The sequence below is a fragment of the Scomber scombrus genome, chromosome 20, assembly GCF_963691925.1.
Source record: "Scomber scombrus chromosome 20, fScoSco1.1, whole genome shotgun sequence".
In the NCBI taxonomy this organism is placed as follows: Eukaryota; Metazoa; Chordata; class Actinopteri; order Scombriformes; family Scombridae; genus Scomber; species Scomber scombrus.
The window spans coordinates 16612517-16635669 of record NC_084989.1 but is presented as its reverse complement, the minus strand read 5'-3'; the positions used below and the strand labels follow the sequence as shown (position 1 = coordinate 16635669).

Below are 23153 nucleotides of genomic sequence, written 5' to 3'. Positions count from 1 at the left end.
GATATGATAACTTTTACAAACGTGGGTTTAATATTGTCTTTTAATAGATACAAAGTTTCACACTCTTGCCGAGAGACAGGGCACTGCACCTTTTGTGTCAGCTCCATAGTGGTGCTAATTCAGGATCAATAAAAAGGAAAAATCCCGCCTGTTATACTCCTACATCTGGGACATTCAGTGCAGTTTTAGGGATTATGTGAACTAATCTAATCTACACTCATCTAAGGTTCATTTTACTCATGTAAACTTGAGATTAGTGTCTTGACAGTTACACCAAAAGTCTGACAAAGTTTTAGATATTTTAAAAGCTTTTAAAATGTCTTCCTGTCAGACTCTGTTGTAGCTGTTCTGGATACACGATACATTGGGGTCAACAAAACAACAGAAAATCATTCAGTTCTATACAACAATCCTGCAGTAAATACAGTCTGCTGAAGCACAGAATATCTGCTTTTTCTTTAGACTGTCAGAGGTTTGGTAGTTTTTTAGGTGTTACATATATCCTGTTGCACATGAACGTTATTCCTCATTCAAGAAGGAAGCAGCCACTATAAATGAGTAATGTCAGTAGCAATAAGCAGTTGATCAGCTTTAAAAGAAATTTGACAACTTTAAACAACTGAGGTTTTCAAGACAGCGTAAAGCACAAAGTCACAAAGTGGACAGATAACTGTTCAGTTACAAAAACCACAGATAAAAAATGATGTTTTGGTGCATTCAAGGGCTCACAATAGTCAATTTGAGCCACTAATGAAAGGAAGTTTTTCTAGAAGTTTGGAGCTGAAAGTTTGTTATGTAAGTAAATATTTCTGAAGCTGTTTTTTTTTTTTTTAAATAACGATACTTCACTAGCAGGAAACAAAAAAACATGAACTGTTTCTGAAAAGGTAACAAGTCCACGTCACTTTTCAATAAGTTTAAGCACTTTAACACCAAGAATATCATAAACTTGACTCATCATAGCCAAAATTTGACCTCAGGAGTTACATTTAAAAGCAACATCTGTTTAACACCTTAAATCTACCACCGACCACCTGAGCTTCAACAAACTGATATTTACTGCAGGACTTTTGTATTGAAAGCTGCTTGTTACATCTCTCCACTCTTGTAGCTTCTGTTTTATGTAGGAAAAATAACAGCATCAAATGACCACAAGGGACCAGAAATACCACAGGTGCTTTGTGATAATAGTGTGAACAAGGTGATTTTAAGGTGGAATTCTTTTCTGTATAACAGCAGGGTGTTGGGCTAAGCCACAAGGCACACTCTGAAGGGGGGGTGGGGGTGGGGGGGGGGGGGGGGGGGGGGGGGGGGTGACAGAGGGGTGGAAGACTGCAGAGATCTACCAAGATGTAAATTGTTTGTTATTTATGCATGTTCTATGTTATGTCCCTGTTCAGTCATGAAGCTGCATTAAAATAAATGTATGTATCATAAGTCCGGTTGTGTTGTGTTATACATGTCACATGTGAACATGACATTGGGTTAGAACATAAATTAATCTGCGCTCTGGTACAAACTGACGCCACTTCTCAGTCTAGATGTTCCCGTTGGCTGGCGAGGCGAGCTCTGCTATCTTGGTGTTAAGTTTCTGATTGGTCCAGTCTTTTGTAATGTCGTCCAAGTGGCTGTCAAAATCCACCAATAGCGTGTGATCGCCAGACTCCTGCATCTGACTGGCTATCGCCCGAGTCTCCTCCCACTGTCTCAGCATTATCCTGAACAGAAAGAAGAAAAGGGGACAGCTTCATGTTAATGACAAGACCAGGTTTTTGTTTAAATCAGTAAAACACAAATGATTTTACCTGATGATGGCTGAGAAGATGACAAAATGTACAGACCATTAATCTGTGAAGCGTCCAATGCCTTCTGCTCCATCCAGCTTGTATGTGAGCTGGACTTAAACATTTCTTTAAGTAGCAAAGACTAGGGAAATATGTGGAATTTGGAGATTAAATCCTCTATATGTGTAAGATATAAGGTCATTCAGTATAAAATGTGCAGAGCTCATTTAACTGGTTGACTTGCTCAAAAGTGACCACTTTTTAGTGCAGATTTGGTTATGAATGAATTCTTAAATGTCAATTTCCCGGTTTGTCCTGCCCTGCTGGGCTAAGAACCATCTTTTTACACTGGGCTGTCTCTGCAAAAAGAATAATTCTGATAAACTAGAAAGAGACTGAGATTTTGATAAAGGCCTGGGTGGCGACCCTGCCGTGGTCATGAGGTGGATTCCCACAGTTACAGTCACAGTCACAGTCAAAATTGGAAAATTATTGGCTGCTGGGAGAGTCTGATAGAAACTAAAGGCAGTAAAATAATGTGCAACTATTTGCTCAGCCTGCATAATTGGGGTATAAATGCGTCACCATGAGTAGATACTGGATGACTGTGGTCATTAACATCAGCTGGTTGAAACTAACTGTTGAACAGAGGCTAAAAGATCAGAAGTGACAAAGTGAGCTCAGAAGTGTGACTTATGAGGAACTTAAACAAGAGCTGTAACTGGAAAAGTGTCTGTGTCTGTATAAAAAACCAAAAGTACAGACAGAGTATTTATAACTATAAAGAAACCAGATGATTAACAACCTTTGTAATGGCAAGACCAGTTTTATATTTTGTTTGAATGTAAGAATATAAGCATAATTGATTATAGAGAAAGGTATTTGCCAACGTATTATCTACACTGCCCATCTAGGTTTAAATTAATTGTGTTATTATGATCAGAAATGCTTTTTAAAGAACATCCTTCTCCTGTTTAAGTAACATTTGTTGTATTTTACTGCTGTGTGCTGTCATTTTATCATTATTGTATATTGTGTTTGTGGTACATACCATGTGATTATGGTGTTCAGTCACATAAATAAATGAAATGTTTAAATCGATAGAAACTAATTTGCTGTTTAACAATCAGTAAACTGCTTTGGATTTTATACTGTTGATGAATGAGAGTGTAAAGGAATCTCAATCATCATCAGAGAAATCATGTTTCCATAAACTAGTTTTATGTCTGATAGAGCTGATACTATGAATGAAATCTGTACTGAGCTCTCCAGGCTGGACGATGCACCAGTCGAGCTCTACAGATCAAACCCTTCAGGTCATATTGTGATTGAAGAAATCAGAATTTAGCCTTCATGTCTTTGACGGGGAGGTAAGATTTGTAAGCAGCCTGAGAGGTTCAACTCTGGACAAAAACTTCCACTCGCCCTCTCACTGGTTCTTACGTGTGTTTGTCTTTGAGCATCCATCTTGAATCTTTCCGTTCGTACATCACTATGGGAGGAACCCGATAGTCTGGAGACATCTTACTACCATCAAGCTGTGAGGAAGAACAGAGAAACAAAGGTCATACAAATGATTAATAGACGTAATAATCAAATTTTTTAAATAAATCAATAATTTATTAAATGTCAAAAGTGACAAAATGTAACTAGAACCCAAAGTAATATTCAGTTTCTAATGATAATATTAAAACAGAAAACTAACAGCAAGATAATCTTACAATTTGATGAACTGTCCCCAGCAAATAATTGTTAAATTATCCACGCTAAGCCAGTTTCTTGTTCTGTACTTACCATTAACAAAATGGCACTGTCAAACTGCTCAGCAATCTTATCAGCTATCTTCAGTGCACATGGTGTCGGGCTGGGTGGAATAGATGGTGACAGAAAAATAAAAAAGCTTAATTTTCAAGGAAATTAGGACTGTGGAGTGTATTTAAAGGACCAGTGTGTAGGATTCAGTGACATCTAGTGGTGAGGCTGCAGATTGCAACCAACTAAATACCCAGAAAGAAGAAAACTGCTACACTGTAGATGATGAGCTGGAAACTCACCTACTATCTGAAACGCAGGCGTTGGCTTGATAGTATCCCACTATCCTTTGCTGCGTCTGTGAACACCACACATCCACCTGAAACAGGAGGGCAGACTTTATATCATCATTTAAATCAGATGCAAAACTGGAAATCTCTTCTAGCAGGAGAGAAGATCTTCACTGGTAACAGCTGACAAAAAACAGGTAGGTTTTCTCTGCAACTAGCAGCAGGACAATGCTAAAGTCAATTTCTTTTTGATTAGTCAATTAGGTGTCAAATCAGGCTGATCTTTGGACAGGCTCCTTTTTTAAATTTTTTTTTAGCTATCTTAAATAGGAGATATTCTGCACCAGATCTATATTTATACTCTGGGGCTCTACTGGCCTAGACTAGCATTGCATTATTTACAGTACAAAAAGCTCTTTATTTATCTTATACTAGTCCTTTATGCAGCCTCTGTCTGAAGCTCAATTAGAGGCAAGTCTATCATCAAATGTTTCAGAAAATAAACTTGGCCACATAAAAAGACCTGAAATGTGCTGGTGCTGCTCTTTTTGTGAATAAAGTGAGGCAAGTTATCTTGTTTTTTTCCTCCACAGCATGGTAGATGCTGCAGTTTTGAAAGAGAAGCAAAATCCTGCTTTAATGCATAAAAATATTAACTTAATGTTTTCAGTTTTCTTTTACAGGATGTGAAAATTTTAACGCTCAACATGATCAAAATATGTCACTTTATAGTGAACAGTAGGTCTATTTGTTTTTTGTTTTTTTAAAGAACAGACTAGATTGTTTTTCATTTAAATTTCTGGTTGAGCTCAGAAATAAAAATGTCTAATGATTTTCTAGTTGCTTTTTGTAATTTGATATGAATGGAAATGATTGTGTTAAATCAGCATGTGATATCGTCTCATATCGTTGCTTCCTGAGTCGAAAACTTTGTGATATATCGGCAAACATCGAATCGTTGTCCATTGAATCGATATATAAAATCTTATCATGAAGAAACTTGTGATGTACACCCTGGGGCGTACTTTCCACTGGGGACAGAAATTATATATATATATATATATAATCAAATATATAATATATATATTATATATACATATATATATATATATGAAAAAACAGTGAAATCTGCTTTCAATTCTGAAACTGTGTTTTAAAGGGACTTTGGCCTCTCTGAGACTCTCTGAGTCTATTATATAGCTAGTGGTAGCCTACTATAATGTCTGGTAGAATATATCATTAAGAACAACATAATTACATCTTGGATTTTTTATCACTATAGTCCCTAAATGTATGTAGTCTATAAAATACAGGAAATGGGATTCAACATTTTTATAGTGGAGAACCCCCAAGACCCCTTGTTTTGTGTCCCCCCACTAACCCTCAAACCAAAGTTACACCCTTGTGTACACCCCTGGCTCCTACCTGTGTGAGAGCCAGCTGAGTGATGGGAGCCAGGGGCAGGTGTGAGTGAAGCAGCGGCACACAGTCAGTCACACACACAGCTCCGCCCGCAGAGCTGGAGGACAGCAGCAGCCCGTTGATGCTGCACCGTGGAAACAGACAGGCGTGCAGGTACATCTTCACATAAGCCCGACAGGAGAGCTCAACTTCACCCATGACGACTGACTAAGGAAGGCAACACAGACAGACACACATAAGAGCCCACACAGTCACATCATGATTATGTGCATTAGCATTAGCATTGGAGCTAAGCAAGTAGAGCTGAGTTCAAGCTTACCTCTGGAGAAATATAGTTATCAGAGAAGAATGTAGCAAGCCTAGCCTCGATGGTCAAATGTTAATCTCACGATTTACGATTAAAGCGGTTCATTTAGGGTTGTAAATCACTACCAACACAGCTATAAAGGCTAACTGTGTATCCTGACAGTTAGAAAAAAAGCGATTGTACGACTATTTCCTGTATCGCCCCGATCTGTGAAATGTAATGATTTGATTGGTCGTGACGTTGGCATCCTCGTATCCGGTTGGAGGATTAAGGTGCCAATCATTTCTTCATCACCTGCAACTTGATAACGTGCTGCAGTAGTCCTCCCTCTAGTGGAGAGGATGTCTAGAGAGCAGACAGCAAAACCACAATGTGTGCAGTATCCCACAAATTGTTGTTTTCAAAATGTATTTCATTTCAACTTCCAAATCCATAATTACAATACAGGATCAGTCAATCATCTACCCCCCAACTTTCCCAGGACATGTTTTTCTAAATTTTAAATTCGATTCAGAGGTCCTTTCTGTTGGAGCCGATAACCAGTTCATATTAGAAATTCCACTAGTTTAAAAAGCATTTAAGAAATTAACCATACTCTTCTTTCTGGATCAATTAAGTAATGCAGCATCATAACCACTCTCACTATCATATTCTATTTGTCAGTAAATTGTCACCTTTCTTGTTATCAGGGTAAAATAGTCTGTCATGGGCTCAATTGGTACTATGACACCTTTTAAGCCCATGTGTGCTCTAAAGAGGCCCACGTCATGATTTATGTACAAAATATTTTTTTTAAATGTTGATTTCAAAGAACTAAAAACAGCAATTATGTATTGAGTAACATGTTGAATATTTAAAAAAAATGAGGAAAAAACTTCCGTGCAAAAGGTCTGACTTCAGATGTGACCCTCTTTGTAATCAACTTTTTCATAACTAATTTAATTACAGTAATTGTAAGGGATTACAGTTATTTATTTTGTAATTAATTTACATAATGCCATTACATGTAACTTGTTACTCCCCAACACTGCAACTTGTTACACCTTAGTTTTTTTTAAATGTTTTTGTTAAGCTTTTGTATGTATTTCTTTACCCATAAGTCTTTATGTTTAATGTCTCACCATAGAAAGGTCATCTGACAAGCTTTTATTGGCTCCTTCTGCATGTTTCTCTTTTGTTAGTTCTTTTGTTGAATTTAAATGCATTTCTTCATGTGTAATAAATAAACAAACTGAAATACGACAGGAACTTTGATGTTTTTTCAATTTGACTAAAATATTAAACTACTTATTTAAATTTTTTAATATATTGTCATCCTGATTTTCCATATTTACTGTTTTACTCTATTTGGTACATACATTTTTTATTTTTACAATAAAATGTATTTCAGTCTTCAATCATACACACATAAATCAGATAAGAGGCCAATACTCAAATGCCACTGTTGAAAACACATTTCTACAGCCTGAAAAAGGTATAGGCTATTTGATTTCATAAGGTAACATAAAAAAAAAAAAAACAACAACTTTGACATGATTCCAACTCCCCACTACAGCTGTTTAATACATTCACACCTTTGTAATACATCAGTCCTCACTAATTGTTTTCTAAATGTGCAAAATCCTCTCAAATCATGACTTGTTTTTAAACTTTTGGACACTTACAATTGATTTTTTGCTCTTTGCATAATTTGATCCATTTGAAGTCAACCCATTCATTATGTTAAATGTATTAATTTAATAAGTGAGTAGTTCTAAGTAATTTTGTTTACCATTCATATGAAGTATGAAAATTGGGTTAGCATTTGTTCTATATGATATTCCTCACAGTAAGTTATATGGAACTATTAGGGGACAGGTTAAGGTTTTTAATGAACCTTGATTGAGAAGATTTAACTTTATTCAGCATTGCAAATGACTTCCTGGAAGTATCCCTTCTGTTGCTTTTGTAAATATAAGACTTGACCAGGGTAAAAAGACAAAGCTCAGAAAATGCACAGGTGTCCATATGAACAATGAATGAGGTTTTTCTGACTAATCATTCCTCCTGTTCGTGGCTATTGAAAAGATTCGCTTCAAATGTGCTTTCAATGTAAATGATGAGAGCCAAAATCCACAGTGTCTACAGTCAGTGCAAAAATGCATTTGCAAGTTTATATGAAGCCTACGTCTGCATTAGTCATCAATTTGATATCTGCCACATTTACAGTCTTTAGCATCAAATTCCCCTTTGCGTTTCCTCAGACTGTTTCCCTGTTGAGCTATGGTGAAGTATAGTAACAAAGAGGAATCTTGCCACTAAAAAAAAAAAAAAAACTAACGTTGAAAGAAATCTACTTGATTTGACTACTTTGTCCAGTAGATTGATTTGTCCCAAATACTGGAGGTTTACACCCTGTTAACAGTAATAGAATTTTAAAAAAGTTACAGAAAGCATTTGTTGGGTTTTCAGTCAAGTTGCAGGATTTACTTGTGAGCAGAGTTGATTCTTTCTAGCAAGAATGTGGCAAAGGTTGACATTTTTTAGATTATCAATTTCAGACTAGTCTTGTAAGAGACTGGAGATTTAAAATTTAACCTAAATTCTAGAATTACACCTACACCACAGGTATGAAACTACAGTCATTTTACAACCTAAGTCAATCTACTGTGGTCAAAAAGTAGACACGAGCTAATGGCATTTTAAATCTGGAAGTCGTGAGGACTGACCAGTCTCCTTTTAGCTATAGAGCAATGATTAAATGTGCTGCCTCAATGAAACCTTGTACTTGCACGATAGACCACCCATGAATGATGACAAGCTGAAGTCATGCCAAACTGGCCAACACTGAAAGTTGTTTAAGGATTGTCAAACATGTCAAGATATGAAACATACAAGCTTTATTTGTCAAAACCGTTTAGTTGAAAGCAGTCTTTGATGCATCTTTGTCATAGTGCCTGAAAAACACAAGACATGCTTTTAAGGAAAAATCCATACCCATTTCCAATGTCACGCTGTACCTTGTAGAAAAACTAGATTACACACGGATGCTACCCATCTTGCTGATAATGTAATGTGAATGATCACATCTTACCTATTTGGGCAGTGACTCAGAAACCTGAACGCCAGGGAGAGTAGCCAGACACCTGGGGCACCCGCTGGGGTGGGTAGCGCAGCACTTGTGATCTTTGCTGCCACCTTGGCTGATAGACCTGAGGTCTCTGTCGCCTTGGTGAGTGGCTGGACTTCTTTAATTTGTTGAAAGGCTTCTGCAGAGCTTGAAGTAGTGGTCGATTGGGTCTATCTTGTGTCATTGGAGGCTGCTTGTTTGGGTAGCTAGGCTGCTGAGGTTTCTGGGGCACCTGGTGCAGCCACCGCCGCTGCTGCTGCTGGGGCACCTGCTGAAGTTGCTGGGGCGCGTAGCTGGGTTGCCACTGAAGTTGCACGTAGCTGGGTTGCTGCTGCAGCCGCTGCTGCTGTTGCTGGGGCACTTGCTGAAGTTGCACGTAGCTGGGTTGCTGCTGCAGTTGCTGGGGCAGCCACTGGGGCACCTGCTGCTGTAGCTGTTGCTGGGGCAGCCGCTGCTGTAGCTGTTGCTGGGGCAGCCGCTGCTGTAGCTGTTGCTGGGGCAGCCGCTGCTGTAGCTGGGGCACTTGCGCAAGTTGCACGTAGCTGGGTTGCTGCTGAAGTTGCTGGGGCACCTGCTGAAGTTGCTGGGGCAGCCGCTGCTGTTGCACGTAGCTGGATGGCTGCTGCAGTTGCTGGGGCAGCCGCTGCAGTTGCTGGGGCACCTGCTGCTGTAGCTGTTGCTGGGGCAGCCGCTGCTGTAGCTGTTGCTGGGGCACCTGCTGCTGTAGCTGTTGCTGGGGCAGCCGCTGCTGTAGCTGTTGCTGGGGCACCTGCTGCTGTAGCTGTTGCAGCCACTGCTGTTGCTGGGGCACCTGCTGCTGTTGCTGTTGCAGCCACTGCTGTTGCTGTCGCTGGGGCATCTGCTGCTGTTGCACATAGCTGGGTTGCTGCTGCAGTTGCTGGGGCACCTGCTGCTGTTGCTGTTGCTGTTGCACGTAGCTGGGTTGCTGCTGCAGTTGCTGGGGCACCTGCTGCAGTTGCACCTGCTGCTGTTGCTGGGGCACCTGCTGCAGTTGCTGGGGCACCTGCTGCTGCTGCTGGGGCACCTGCTGCTGCTGCTGTTGCTGCTGGGGTACATAGCTGGGTTGCCGCTGGGGCAACTGCTGAAGTTGCTGGGGCACGTAGCTGGGCTGCCGCTGAGGAGGTTGGGGCTGCTTGGGCAGGTAACTAGACTGCTGGAACTGCAGTGCCAGCTGAGGTTGGAGCACCTGCAGCTGCTGAGGTGGGTTGTTAGGCTGTTGGGGCACCTGCTGCTGTTGCACCTGCTGCTGGTGCTGTTGCTGGGGCACCTGCTGAAGTTGCACATAGCTGGGTTGCTGCTGCAGTTGCTGGGGCAGCCGCTGCTGTTGCTGGGGCACCTGCTGCTGTTTCTGTTGCATGTAGCTGGGTTGCTGCTGCAGTTGCTGGGGCACCTGCTGCTGCTGTTGTTGCACCTGCTGCTGCTGTTGCTGGGGCACCTGCTGCTGCTGTTGCTGGGGCACCTGCTGCTGCTGTTGCTGGGGCACCTGCTGCTGCTGTTGCTGGGGCACCTGCTGCTGCTGTTGCTGGGGCACCTGCTGCTGCTGTTGCTGGGGCACCTGCTGCTGCTGTTGCTGGGGCACCTGCTGCTGCTGCTGCTGTTGCTGGGGCACCTGCTGCTGGGGTATATAGCTGGGTTGCCGCTGCAGTTGCTGGGGCACCTGTTCAAGTTGCTGGGGCAACTGCTGAAGTTGCTGGGGCACGTAGCTGGGCTGCCGCTGAGGAGGTTGGGGCTGCTTGGGCAGGTAACTAGACTTCTGGAACTCCAGTGGCAGCTGAGGTTGGAGCACCTGCAGCTGCTGAGGTGGGTTGTTAGGCTGTTGGGGCACCTGCGACTGTGGCTGTTTTTTTTGGGGCACCTGCGACTGTGGTTGTTTTTGTTGGGGCACCTGCGACTGTGGTTGTTGTTGCTCTGGCAACTGAGGTTGTTGGGGCACCTGCTGAAGTTGTTGGGGAACCTGCTTGGGCTTCTGGGGCAGCTGCTGAAGTTGTTGGGGCACCTGGGGATTCTGCTGAGGTTGTTGGAGTACCTGCGGCTGCATCAATTGCAGGGGTAGTAGCTGCCGGGGCAATGGCTGCTGGGGCAACTGAGGTTGTTGGGGCACCTTTTGCTGCTTGGGTAGATTGCTCAGCTGCTGGGGCTCATATCCAGACTTCGCCATCTGTTGTCGTTGAGGATAATAGAATGAATAGTGAATTTCTCATGCAGATTGGAAGTGTGGTTCTTGTGATTCAGCTTTAGGCTGGTACCCATGAATGAGTTGTGTTGCTACTTGCCTGGTTTGAATTTGAATCCTGACCGCCAAGTGGCCCAGTGCTCCACGAAGATTCCTCTGTTGTGTCAATGCTAATTGAATCTGGTTGACGGCCTAGAAGTGGCACTTTCTTTTCATCATGCTTCCCAGAATCGGTTGTTGTTCCAGTGCTGTGAGCTGTTGAGCAAATATTTTAGTCCATGAGCCAGCTAATGAAGTAGGTGTTTTCATAAATGGAATAAACTTACCATTAACCCGATGCCCACCTACAGCTAGCAAGGACACCAGCAACCATCTAGACAAGACAACACTGAAATTACGACTTAATCGGGATATCAATAGCTTAAAAAAAACCATAAAGCTGGAGCTCTTTATCTTACCTTATAAGAAACCCCATGGCTGAAGCCTCGGCTGTAGGCCAGTGAAGCAGCAAACTCTGACAGCTCTGTCAGCTTCCACAAAACCACACAACTGAACGAGTCTGAAAATAATAAATCGGTGAGGGGATTTTGAACCTCTTTCTAAGTCCTCCACTCTTGTTGATTAACAGGACACAGGTGTGAGTTGAAGGCAGGTGAGGCTAATTATCTTTCAGGAGTAGTCCACTGAATTATGGGAACAGAGAAGAGACTTGCAGCATTTTATGCCTTGAACATGGGAATCTTTTGATGAGCATAGAGCTTAATCATTGATTTATATCAGCGACTTGATAGAACATAATGGATTTTGATTCCATGATTTCTCCAATTAATTATAGTATTTGGGACAGTAAATATGCATGTGAGGGCAGAATACACTTTCAGATGATAGTGCCCAAGTATATTTGTGTCTTACATGTGGCTCATTTTGCACTGTTTAAACATCGAACACACATACAAAATCAGACAGACATAGATATATAACCAAGCTTTTAAAGCTTCAAATTTAATTTAACATTTTTCAGACAAAAATGTTAATTTCATGATTATTTCATGGTGCACATACAATCCAACAGCGTAATAGTATGATAATTAAATATATATTCAGAGTAAATTCAATTTAGAAGGTTAAATAGTAGAGTATGTATTTAAAAATTATCTTCCAAAAAACAATACTGTCTGAATACAAATAGCCTTAACAGAATGCTGCAAACAGTTTGAGCAGTGGTTCTCAAAGTTTTTCCACATCAAGGTCCCCCAAATTGACAACAAATAGACCAGGGACATTTGATAAAATTTTGCATTTAGGTGTTTTATTACAGAAAGTGTATGAAACCCATGACCAACAAACATTCTGTCACTGTGTCACTTACACATAGAGTTATAGTAGAAATAAATGATTCCCCTTTTTGCTGGGACCCCCATTTATCACCTTAAGAATCCCTGGGGTAGGGCCTGGCAATAAATCAATGTTATATTGATATGAGATTAAATACTGGGATTGTATATATTGGATATTGTAATACTGTGATATGGTATAAGTGTTGTCTTAACGGCAACATTACAGAAAAGTGATGTAATTTTCTCAACTTCCTGCTCAAGCTGTTCTATTATTATCGTTTACCCACTCACTATATTCACATTATTGATGATTATTTATTAAAAATGTCATTTATATATTTTATAGCAATAGTCATCCCTACAACATTGCCACAATGGCAGTATCAAAGCATTTGGTCCAAAAAAATTGTGACATTTGACTTTGACCCATATCGTCCAGCCCTCTTTTATATAAAAGCACACGATAACTGAGATATCGACGTAGCAGAGATTATTTAAGAATAATGTATCATGCTGAAAAGAAGGGAATTATATGATAGGATAAAACTGAAAATAAATCAATTCATTGGCAAATCAGTTAATTAAAAAGGTATTAAATAACACATTACAGTAGATTTTAGTGTGACCACACTGTCACAATATCCAGGTGTATTGGCCAAAAATATAGTGATATTTGGTTTCGTCCATATCATCCAGCCCTATCCTGAGTGTTCCTATAGACCACACTTTGAGAACCACTGATTTTGAGTATCCAGTAGAGTTAGTATTACTATCTGTAGGAGTTTTTTATTGCAAAAAAAGTATACATATAACAATAACAGTAACATATTTGTTGTATACAACTTGAACACAATCACAAACACACAAGGGGCACTTAAGTTTAAAAATAAAGACAAAAATAGAAAATAAATATTTAAACACAAATCTTGTAGAGCTTAAAGTGGTTTTATATATTAACAACTTTTTAATAAATGTATTGTTTGATATTAACAGTCAGCTCTGTAACGTTTGGCTTGTAGTTTAACATAAGGACTACATTTCCCGTGAGCGACGCAATTCTGGATTTACTTCCTGTAGTGGCATTTCAGAATAAGACAATATTCTTCACATGTCGTTGCCAGCGCAGACGCTAAATTTAAGCTCAGCTTTAACTTGGAAATGTGTATATGTGTGTGAAATTTGTGAAATGTGTGCATGATATAATTCCTTTTGAAAGATAAATGTTTGTCTCACAGATGAAGCCATTGTAGCTGCCACATTAGATTGCCTGAATGTAAAGTGGTGCTTCATGATTCTACTGGACAGAACAACAGTGCTGACTCTGGGCTCCTTATGGACAGAAACTCACCAGCTTTACATAAATAAAAAATGAATTATTTAAGGATGCTTAATAGTTTAAGTCCTTGCTCCTGACTCCACCAGACTGTACAGTGACAAAAATAATCTCAACTCAAAGCTACACAAACACTATTTTTCTCACAAAAAATAATATTATTGACAGAGAGCTTAATAAAGACATCTGTATATTTTAATACATTTCTATTTATTGAAATATGGTAATTATTACATTTTGAGCATAAAACATAAAAAATATATAAGCAACCAGTCACTCCAGTTAATAAATAAAACGTAAATAAAAAGAGGCATAAAGAAGAAAAATAATTTCAGTAGAAATAAAGGAAAATAAATAAATAAAAAATAAAGGTGTAAGCGACAGACATCTTCAATTAAAAATGTCTGAATACATTTGATAACTTCTTTGTTTTTTAGACAGTGTAGAGACTCAAAATAATATTTTATTTCTATTAAAAATAATTTAAATGATGATGGGGTTGTTCTGGATATTTCGGCTTTGTGGATATGAACTTTTCAACTAAAAAAAGGTTTTTAATGCTACAAATGTTTTTTTTGTTTTTTTTTCACAAAACAGGAAAGATTACTTTTTTTATTGACAAAAACAAAAAAAGCAAAAAACAGTTAATATGTACACAACGTACAAAACCGTATACATTCTGCGAACTTATAACAAATACAAAGAAAAGTAAATGTGTATGTAAAGAAAATGTACATATTACAACTATAAATTAACGCTAGGGTGATGTGGATCTATATAAAGATTCAGTAACATAGCACTGTGTGTTACAGTTTTAATTACTTATGGTTTTAGGAAGGATTTAATTGAATTAATGTATTGTGATCTCATTGCTAAATGCAATAAAGCATTCTTTCCTACATTCATGGATATGGAATTTGGCAATTAGGCTATTATGATTTTTTTTCTGTGTTGTTTTCCATGAGACCAAACAATACATTCTTCCAAAGTAAAATAAAACTTTCATCAATATTTTCAACAATAAAATCACAAAGGTTTTAAATGTTTTATTTATGTCTAAGTTGTTTTTAATTTTCTTAAATGTTCATATGGCTCAGGGAGTGCTATCTAAATTTCGTTATATTGTTGTCTAACCCACAATATAATGACAATAAAGCTACAAAACTAAACTACTACACTAAACTTATATCTTCACAAATGGGCCAAATGCCAAACTAAATGTACAACACTTTCTAGACATTCATAACAAAAACTACAACTCACTTCAATGTCTCTTTTAAATCTTTTTTTAAGATAATTTAGGAAATAATAAAGAAATAATACAAATCTTATGTGACGCCACGCATTTTGGTACGGCTCGTTACGTCGACGTTCTCGTCATACGGAAGTGGGCGTGGTTTAATCTGAACTGGTATTTGGTAACTGGGTTTGAAAAACGAGAGACGCGACCGGCAGCCAGGGTCAGCCAGTCCGCCGCGATGAGACTCTTCTTGGCCGGCTCCGTGCTGCTGTCGGCGGCCGCTTACTACGTCTACCTGCCGCTGCCGAGCGGGGTTTGCGAGCCGTGGAAACTGATGCTGCTGGACGCGCTGTTTAGGAGCTTCATGCATGCGGTGAGTTGACAGGAGTTCATGCAGAGGAGGAGGACAGGTTGATGTGTGTGGTGAGGAAGAAAACTGAGCTGTCAGGGTTTCAAACTGAGAGAAAAAACACACAGGGAAAACAAATTCAAATGTCTGTCTACTCTTACACAGAGCAGAGGTTTAGAGATCAGAGTAGACAACAGTGTGGTATATCCAGGGTTGGGAAGGTTACTTTGCAAATGTTATAGTTTACAGATTACTAGTTACCCTATTTAAAATGTAATAAGTAATATAACTATTCCAATTACTTAATCAAAGTAAAGCTTATTACTTTTTGATTACTTTTCTGATTTTCTAATGAATATTTTCAACTCTTGGGGTAAGTGTAAGTTCATGTGTTTTTCATGGATACTGACATGATTTATAAGGGAGATCATTTCTTATAAAGCAAGATTTATCTCTCATTTGATAATGTGTTCATAAATTCATGTAGATTGCGGAATATAAGATATTAGAAGTCTTGGACTGGCTTAATTGTTACTGTAACACCATTTAAGTCCATGTGTGCTCAAAGTAAGCCAACGTCATGATTTATGTACAAAATAAAGGTAAAGGTCTGACTTCAGATGTAACCTCCTTTGTAATCCTCAACATTTTCAGGGCTGCACAATATATGGATATTATATTGTGATTGTATGAGATTAGATATTGTCGTAGTACCGTCATATGGCATAAATGTGTCTTTATTGGGTTTTAAAGGTTGCATTACAGACAGTTCTAGCTGTTTATTTATTTCTGATGATTATTATCAAAAATCTTATTGGGCAAATATTTTGCGAAAGTACCAATAAATCACTAGAATATTGTTGCAATGACGATATCGGGGTATTTGATCAAAAATATTGTGATATGTGATTTTGTCCATATCGCCCAGCCCTACATATAAGAGCACAAGATAACAGCCATATCAGCATAGCAGACATCATTTTAGAATAATGTATCAAGCTGGAAATAAAGGAATTAGAATTCACAATCAAATAGAATAAAACAGAAAATAATACAATAGTTAACTTGCAAATCAGTTTAATTATTAGGTATTAAAACACACATCACAGTAGATTTTAGTGTAACAGATTGAAGAAGAATAGAATTAAATAATTGAATATAATAGAATACTTACTGAATACTATTATACTATATTTGAGTGGACTGGAATATAATATTTCATACTATACCATGCAATGCTATACTGCAGTATACTATACTGTAATGCAATTTACTATACTATATATTATGCTCGAAAAGACTATACTGTATATAACATATTTAATAGGAAATAATAGAAATGATAACAGAGAATAGAATACTATACTATACTATACCATACTATACTATACTATACTATACTATACTATACCATACTATACTATAGCTACTATACTAGGGTCTTTTACTGTCACCTGACCAGCTCAGGTTGAAGATCTGAAGCCACAACAGGTAGGTACAAAATTACAGTTTGTGACCTTTGACCCTGCTGTTTATCACCCTTAAACGTGTACCTGTTTGACTGCACTATGAACACATAACCATGTTGCAACATGCTAGTTTTAATTCCAGTTGCTCTCAAGCTCCCAACGTCCGTTCACTCACACAAATCTTCTAATCCAATTCATCAGTGTAGTCCAACACGTTATCACACCCTGTGGAGTGTTGTCACTAAATCTCATGTGCTGAGACAAACTAACCATGAATTTAGCCACTTACAACTATTGTGTGTGCATGCTACATTATCAACTTCTCAAAGAACTTCATTATATACAGTGTGGTACAAAGTTAAGAAGTAGTGATATGTAGCACAGTAAGCTAGCAAAGCTCTGTAAACATCATTTCTGCACATGCTCAGTGGCCTTACACAGAACTACTCTCCTGAGACTGAAAATGTGATTGCTGTTATTAGTCTTTGGAGCCATTTCTTAACAAACATGACCAAAGTCTTGGAACACGTCAAACAGTGCAGCAGTGTGGTTTATTAACTTATTTTTTAATGGTTATTGGACACCAATGGAGTTCTACAGCACAGAAATAAGGACTAAGATATATCAGGCTTTGGATACACACACAATACTTGAAAGTAGATAAGATTCATTGTTGGTTTGGTTCCAAACATGAGATAAGAAAATTAAGAACATCAGTCAGCGATATGCTTTGATAAGTTTGAGTATTGTGAAACCAGACTACACTGTAAGAAAACAAACTTCTGATTTTGGTGTCTTTTTGTTCCTGGGGGGTATGTTCACTTGCTGCAGGTGTTAAACTGTGTCCCTTCAGGTGTAAAACATTTGGATGTAATCATGGTATTTTTTTGTGTGCTTTTGTATTTCCAGAGCGATGTGGCTCATGCGCTGGGAGTGACCCATCGTGTTCACCTGGTGAACCAGATAGTGTCCTTGGCGGAGGTGATCGAGGCTTACCCCTGCCCTGCCGTGCACGTTTTCGACTCCACACTGGGCGGCGTGTCCACACGTGTCTTCCAGCCGAAGGGCGGGAAGAAGCTTAAAAGAGGAGTCCTTTACTTTCATGGCGGAGGATGGACCCACGGTAGCGGACGTGAGTGCCGGTTTTGAAACTCTGACAACTGCAGAAATTAAGAGATTACTACTAAAAAGAAATGAGAATCCTGAAAAGAGAAAACAAACATCATAATTTTGGGTTAAAGTTCCCTACAGTTAAATAGTCACAGTGTAATACATTATAGTATGCATCATTTCAGTATAACCTCATTACCTTTTTCATAGGGATGCGATCCTATGACCATATGTGTAGGAGAATGGCGGAGGATCTGGACGCTGTCGTCATGTCTGTTGAGTAAGTTTTTGTGCTGATGTTGAAAAAAACAAATTTAGAAGTGACCCTGCCAACAGGTTTTGTTGGCTGTCATGAAAATGTCTTCAGTCAAGTTAGTAAGTGCCACATTGCTCCAAAAAACCCAAGAAGTCATTGTTTTTACTCTCTCTTAACAAAGTGGAGAAGTTTTTGAAGCTGCATGTAGACTGGTGGGGTGGTAGTAATTAGAATTAGAATAATTATTTTATCTTTATCTGTGTTTTTCTTTTAATACCGTTACTTGCATTTCTGTTTTTACTTCTGTTATTTTGGAGTGACTTTCTTATTTTTATTATCTTTTTTTTTTATTTTACTTTTTGCATTTTACATGTACGAAAAGTGCTACAGTATACATAGAAAGTCTGATTGCTTGATTGACTTATTGAAACATTTTAATTCAAGCCCTTTTTCAAACAGGGCTAATAATTGTAATTTTGTGTTATGAAAAATATTTGAGAACTGTTAGTATTTATTTGGAATTTTAAAAATGGGAAAAAAATACAAAACCTGAGTAAAATTCAACCATATGTTGTTTTTTTACTGTCTTTTCCCCTTTTAATTACGTACAGTAAAGTATATTCTGAGCTGCACTTACTGCAAAACTGCACTGAGCTGTGTCTCTTTGCAGCAAAATCTTTAACATTTGGATGCTTTTTGATGGGACTAAAGATCTGGAATAAAATTAATTTAATAAAATGACCTCAGTGAACAAAATCTGGGTATTTTTCAGTAACCGTTTTTATCATTATTGTTCTGACAAATCAATGACTAATTTAAAAAAAGGTAACATCTTAAAAAAGTCTGTAGTCTTTTGAATCAATAATAATATAAAAAATATAAATAAAGCAATAAATCTTGCACCAGTGTTTTGTATTAAAAGTAATGTTGTCTTATGTGGTTGCTATAGTTACCGTCTTGCTCCAGAGGCGGTGTTCCCAGAGCAGTATCATGATGCGCTTGCAGCATCGAGGGCCTTCCTGTCGGCCCAGGTTTTAGAGCACTACAGCATCGACCCAGAGAGAGTGTGTGTGTCCGGAGACAGCGCTGGAGGAAACCTGGCTGCTGCTGTGGTTCAGGAGGTATGAAAAACAAATGCACACATATCTCACTGCACCTTTAGAGCAGTGATAATCCTGGTATCCACTCACTTTTTTTCACTTTGCATAATTTAACCTATCTTCTTTTTAAAATTAAATTTCTATCTAAAAGCATAAAGGAAAAGTGTTTCCATCATTTCTACTCCTTGGTGGTAAATAATACGTATCTGTTTTCTACTTTTATCTGCCAAAACCAGAGAAGCACCAAACTGCTGTGCGAGCTGTAGAATACACAATGGATCCAGTCTCAGTTATCCATTCCCCTCTTTGCGGTTGTTTGTATCTTCCCAGCTTCATCCCCACTGTCAGGGACAACGTTTACATGCACACTAATGTTCCATTATTATTCCCAATATTTTGCTGCAATTTGATACTAGTCATGTAAACAGCATATTCTGTCTGGATTTTCTGAATTAGTCCTTATTTCCGAATTTAACATTTTCCGATAAAGACATGTGAGATATGCTGTTATTATTCAGGTTTTAAGAGGATTCTTTGGACATGTGTGTAGAGTGCATTCAGAATATGCATCTCAGTTTGGGTTTTTACCACAGTTTGCATCATACATCTTCTTGGCTGTTTACAATCCACTCTGTGCGTTATAAACAACCAACCAAGTTGGGATAGAAATGCATGATGGGCCGGTTGTGTAACGCACCCCTGCACAGGCAAAATGACATATGCTGGAGCAGGAAGGCAGACGGAGGAGAGGAATGACAGGAGAGTGGAGAGCTCTTCAGGGTAGGCTGGAAAAACAGAGCGCTCTTTCTCCACAACGGGGTTGGAGGGGATCAGTTACTATCCTGACTGACGGTGCAGACTCAGTGTGATGCATCAGAAACACTCAGCAGTCATAGGACAACCTAGGTACTGCATGCGCCTGTAACTATAAATGTATAATATGAGTCATATCAGTATGACTTATAAATGTAAGGCAGCAGCTCACTAATGTTTTTCACCTCGCTGGTTTCCACTTCCACTGGAGCAGAGCAAAACCCTGAAAACCCTCTGTATGTAAGAGGGAGTTTGGCAGGAATATAATGATAACCTTTAAAAGAATTTGATTAGCCTGCGTGTTTTAGTAGTCATCCAAAGTCACCCAACAACATTTTTTGGTGGTAACAGTGAAGAAAATAAAAATATGCTGCTGAATTGTAATTTAAACCTTTACTGTGTCTACAGATGACCTCAGATGACAGTCTGACAGTGAAGTTCAAGGCCCAGGCGTTGATCTACCCTGTGATGCAGGCGCTTGACTTCAACACCCCGTCCTACCAGCAGAACCAGGCGGTGCCCATCCTCTACAGGCCTGCCATGGTTAATTTCTGGCTGCTGTACCTCGGCGCTGACTCCTCCCTGGAGACACTACTGCTCGCTAACAACCACAGCTCCCTGGACCAGCCAGCCATCAGCGCCAGGACCCGTTCCAAGTTTGACTGGACCACTTTGCTCCCAGATATACGCAAGAAGCAGTTCCAGCCGGTCATCAGAGAAACAGGATCGTTGGGGGTGGTGGACGAGTTGCCGGCGCTGATGGATGTGAGGGCGGCACCACTGCTGGCAGAGCTGGAGGTTCTGGGTAGGACGCCTAAAGCATATGTGATGACATGTGAGTTTGATGTTCTGAGGGATGACGGGTTGATGTACGTCAGGCGGCTGCAGGAAGCCGGCGTCACGGTGACCAGCGATCACTACGAGGATGGTTTCCATGGCTGCATGGCGTTTGCATTCCTTCCCATGTTGTCCAGTGTTGGACAGAGGAGCCTGGACAACTACATCAACTGGCTGGACCAGAATCTGTAGACCAACCAACTCCTCCAGGGGTCTCATTCATAATCATTGCGTACGCACAAAACAGAGCCTGAAAAAAGGCGTACGCCACCTCCCACACAAGAGTTGTGATTTATAAAAACAAACCTGAAGGGAGAATGTACCCACCTGTACGTAAACTCTGACCCATGCGTAAAACCTTTTGGAGACAGGGGAAACTGGTGACAGTTGGTGAGGCGATGAAATGAAACCAGACTTTTTAATGATTCCTCTCACACACTTCATATCAAACATTAATTATAGATCCAAGTTATCCATCTTTCAATTTGTAAAGATATAAGCCAACTGAAATCTTAAATCAGAGTCTGCTCAACATTTCATCAGTGCTGTTTCACATGGAGCACAGAGGAGAGGCTCAGCTGTGGAGCAGCACAGCCACTGCTGAAATGAATGATGATGTTTTATAAAAATGAGACCCCAAATCTTTTTGAACAGGGCTCTGTATAATCCAGTTGAGACATTTTGTGACACCAAAGATGTACTGGAGCAGGAAGTCTGGTACATGAGAGCTTCTTGTTGGACCTACAGGGAGGAGAAAAAGAGAAATAAGAAAAGAGAATAATACTTCTAATCTATATTAAATAGAATTTGAAAACAAAATCCACAAACAAATCTAGTTGTAAATCAGAATGACTGGATCTGTAGATCTGCAATCGAAAGCAAAGCATTGTCACTGTGCCTTAAAACCAAAATGCCTCACATCAATTGTAAGTTAACCAAAGAAAGTTGCGCAGAGAAACATTCGTATAATTCAAAATCCAAACATCGGTATACTTCAGGCTCATGACTTTCAAAATCTGGAAGTTTATGCACAGGATAATAGCAGAAGAGTTAAATTAGCCTTAAAACAACATCCATTTTTCCAAGTTAGGTAAACATTGAAAATGATGAGCCTTAATTATATTAACAGGCTCCTTATCAGACTTGTGTTGGAGCTCAAAGTCGCTCAGAAACTATCTTCAGCTTTTACTCTTTTATGATGCACTGAGACACTGAAATAGTCTCACACACACACACACACACAGACAGACACAAAACAGGCCAGTTAAGGCTACTCTGTGTGTGTGTGTGTGTGTGTGTGTGTGTGTGTGTGTGTGTGTGTGTGTGTGTGTGTGTGTGTGTGTGTGTGTGTGTGTGTGTGTGTGTGTGTGTGTGTGTGTGTGTGTGTGTGTGTGTGTGTGTGTGTGTGTGTGTGTGTGTGTGTGTGTGTAGTAAAAGTATGCCAGAGTTCACAGCTGTGTATACTCTCTGGATTGTGCAATATTGTATGTTTGAAAGTATCCCTCATTTTCTCTAACTTCACCCTCTGATGACCACTGTACTGCAGGGCGAATGCAATGATGATGATGATAGCTGTGAAATTTATGCAAGCATTACTGTATCACCACAAGAGAAGAGATCCCAAATGGACTATCATGTTTTCCTCCCCCAACCACCGTCAGCCCAGAGCTAATATAATGAACCGACGACAGCGAGCGCCTGACAGACTCGGTTTGGCTCTCTGCCACAAAACGCAGAGAGCCAAGACTGTAGCAGAAACACTGAGCTGAGTGTGGTCCGTACAACGCTTCACATTATTCAAGAAAAAATACATTTGAAATTGTTACACTGGCTATCAAGAGACTGTGACTTTCTTTTCTTGAAGGGAAATTATTCCAGACAGCTTATTCCCAAACATGGATTTCTGTGAGCAAGGCAAATTCCAAGCATTACCCCTCCAAACACACATCTTGTATACTTTTTAGTAAAAAAGTGACTGATTGATATGTATGAATAGTTTAATAAGTGATTTTCTAAATTTGAACTGTGGAATTTTAAAATTAGATGAGGTGGTGTTGATTGTAGAGAAAGACTTTTGAATGTTTTAAGCGCTGTGATTCAAATGCTGCAAGTGAAATTAAGCATTAAATAGTTTTGTAATGTACAAATACGGTTTTAATATAAGTTGGGTTACATAACAGGTAATTTCAGCCAAGCAAATACACAAAACCGCTCCCAGATGTGCACTACAGCGCTAATAAATCTTGTAAAATAGTTTTTTTTATTAGCTGCTGTGACAACTCAAATGGTACGCAGGGAGCGAGATCACAATATTTCCACTTATTCTTATGCTATTTTTTCCCCCTATAATGTAGTTTATGTAGTTTTTATATATGAAGATATTTTTCTGTCAGTGCCAATGCATAAGGTTTTAAAGCCATGACATTCTTGGGCAGTGTTTTACTGTGATCA

General features: G+C 39.2%; 2 protein-coding genes across 2 annotated transcripts; one reads left to right on the top strand and one right to left on the bottom strand.

Moving 5' to 3' along the window:
• Window positions 1–22: 22 nt before the first annotated feature.
• emc9 (ER membrane protein complex subunit 9) lies at window positions 23–5732 on the bottom strand. Its single transcript, XM_062441108.1, has 6 exons — window positions 5568–5732; window positions 5252–5455; window positions 3839–3915; window positions 3579–3648; window positions 3228–3322; window positions 23–1718 (listed from the first exon to the last, which is right to left on the bottom strand). The coding sequence occupies exons 2-6, from the start codon at window positions 5444–5446 to the stop codon at window positions 1538–1540; spliced, it is 618 nt and encodes a 205-aa protein (XP_062297092.1). The 5' UTR covers window positions 5447–5455; window positions 5568–5732; the 3' UTR covers window positions 23–1537.
• Window positions 5733–14927: 9195 nt separating this feature from the next.
• Window positions 14928–23153, top strand: LOC134002345 (neutral cholesterol ester hydrolase 1-like). The gene is made up of 5 exons (XM_062441688.1): window positions 14928–15141; window positions 17496–17718; window positions 17907–17976; window positions 18902–19073; window positions 20274–23153. The coding sequence occupies exons 1-5, from the start codon at window positions 15007–15009 to the stop codon at window positions 20892–20894; spliced, it is 1221 nt and encodes a 406-aa protein (XP_062297672.1). The 5' UTR covers window positions 14928–15006; the 3' UTR covers window positions 20895–23153.

What these genes read in the sequence shown, in the direction of transcription:
- emc9 (XM_062441108.1), bottom strand. Translation starts at nt 5,446, where the DNA reads ATGGGTGAAGTTGAGCTCTCCTGTCGGGCTTATGTGAAGATGTACCTG. An exon ending in CTCAGCTGGCTCTCACACAG is followed by an intron (nt 3,916 to 5,251) that starts GTAGGAGCCAGG and finishes CTCCTGTTTCAG; the next exon opens with GTGGATGTGTGGTGTTCACA. An exon ending in ACAGTGCCATTTTGTTAATG is followed by an intron (nt 3,323 to 3,578) that starts GTAAGTACAGAA and finishes TCTTCCTCACAG; the next exon opens with CTTGATGGTAGTAAGATGTC.
- LOC134002345 (XM_062441688.1), top strand. Translation starts at nt 15,007, where the DNA reads ATGAGACTCTTCTTGGCCGGCTCCGTGCTGCTGTCGGCGGCCGCTTAC. An exon ending in TTAGGAGCTTCATGCATGCG is followed by an intron (nt 15,142 to 17,495) that starts GTGAGTTGACAG and finishes TTGTATTTCCAG; the next exon opens with AGCGATGTGGCTCATGCGCT. An exon ending in ATGGACCCACGGTAGCGGAC is followed by an intron (nt 17,719 to 17,906) that starts GTGAGTGCCGGT and finishes CCTTTTTCATAG; the next exon opens with GGATGCGATCCTATGACCAT.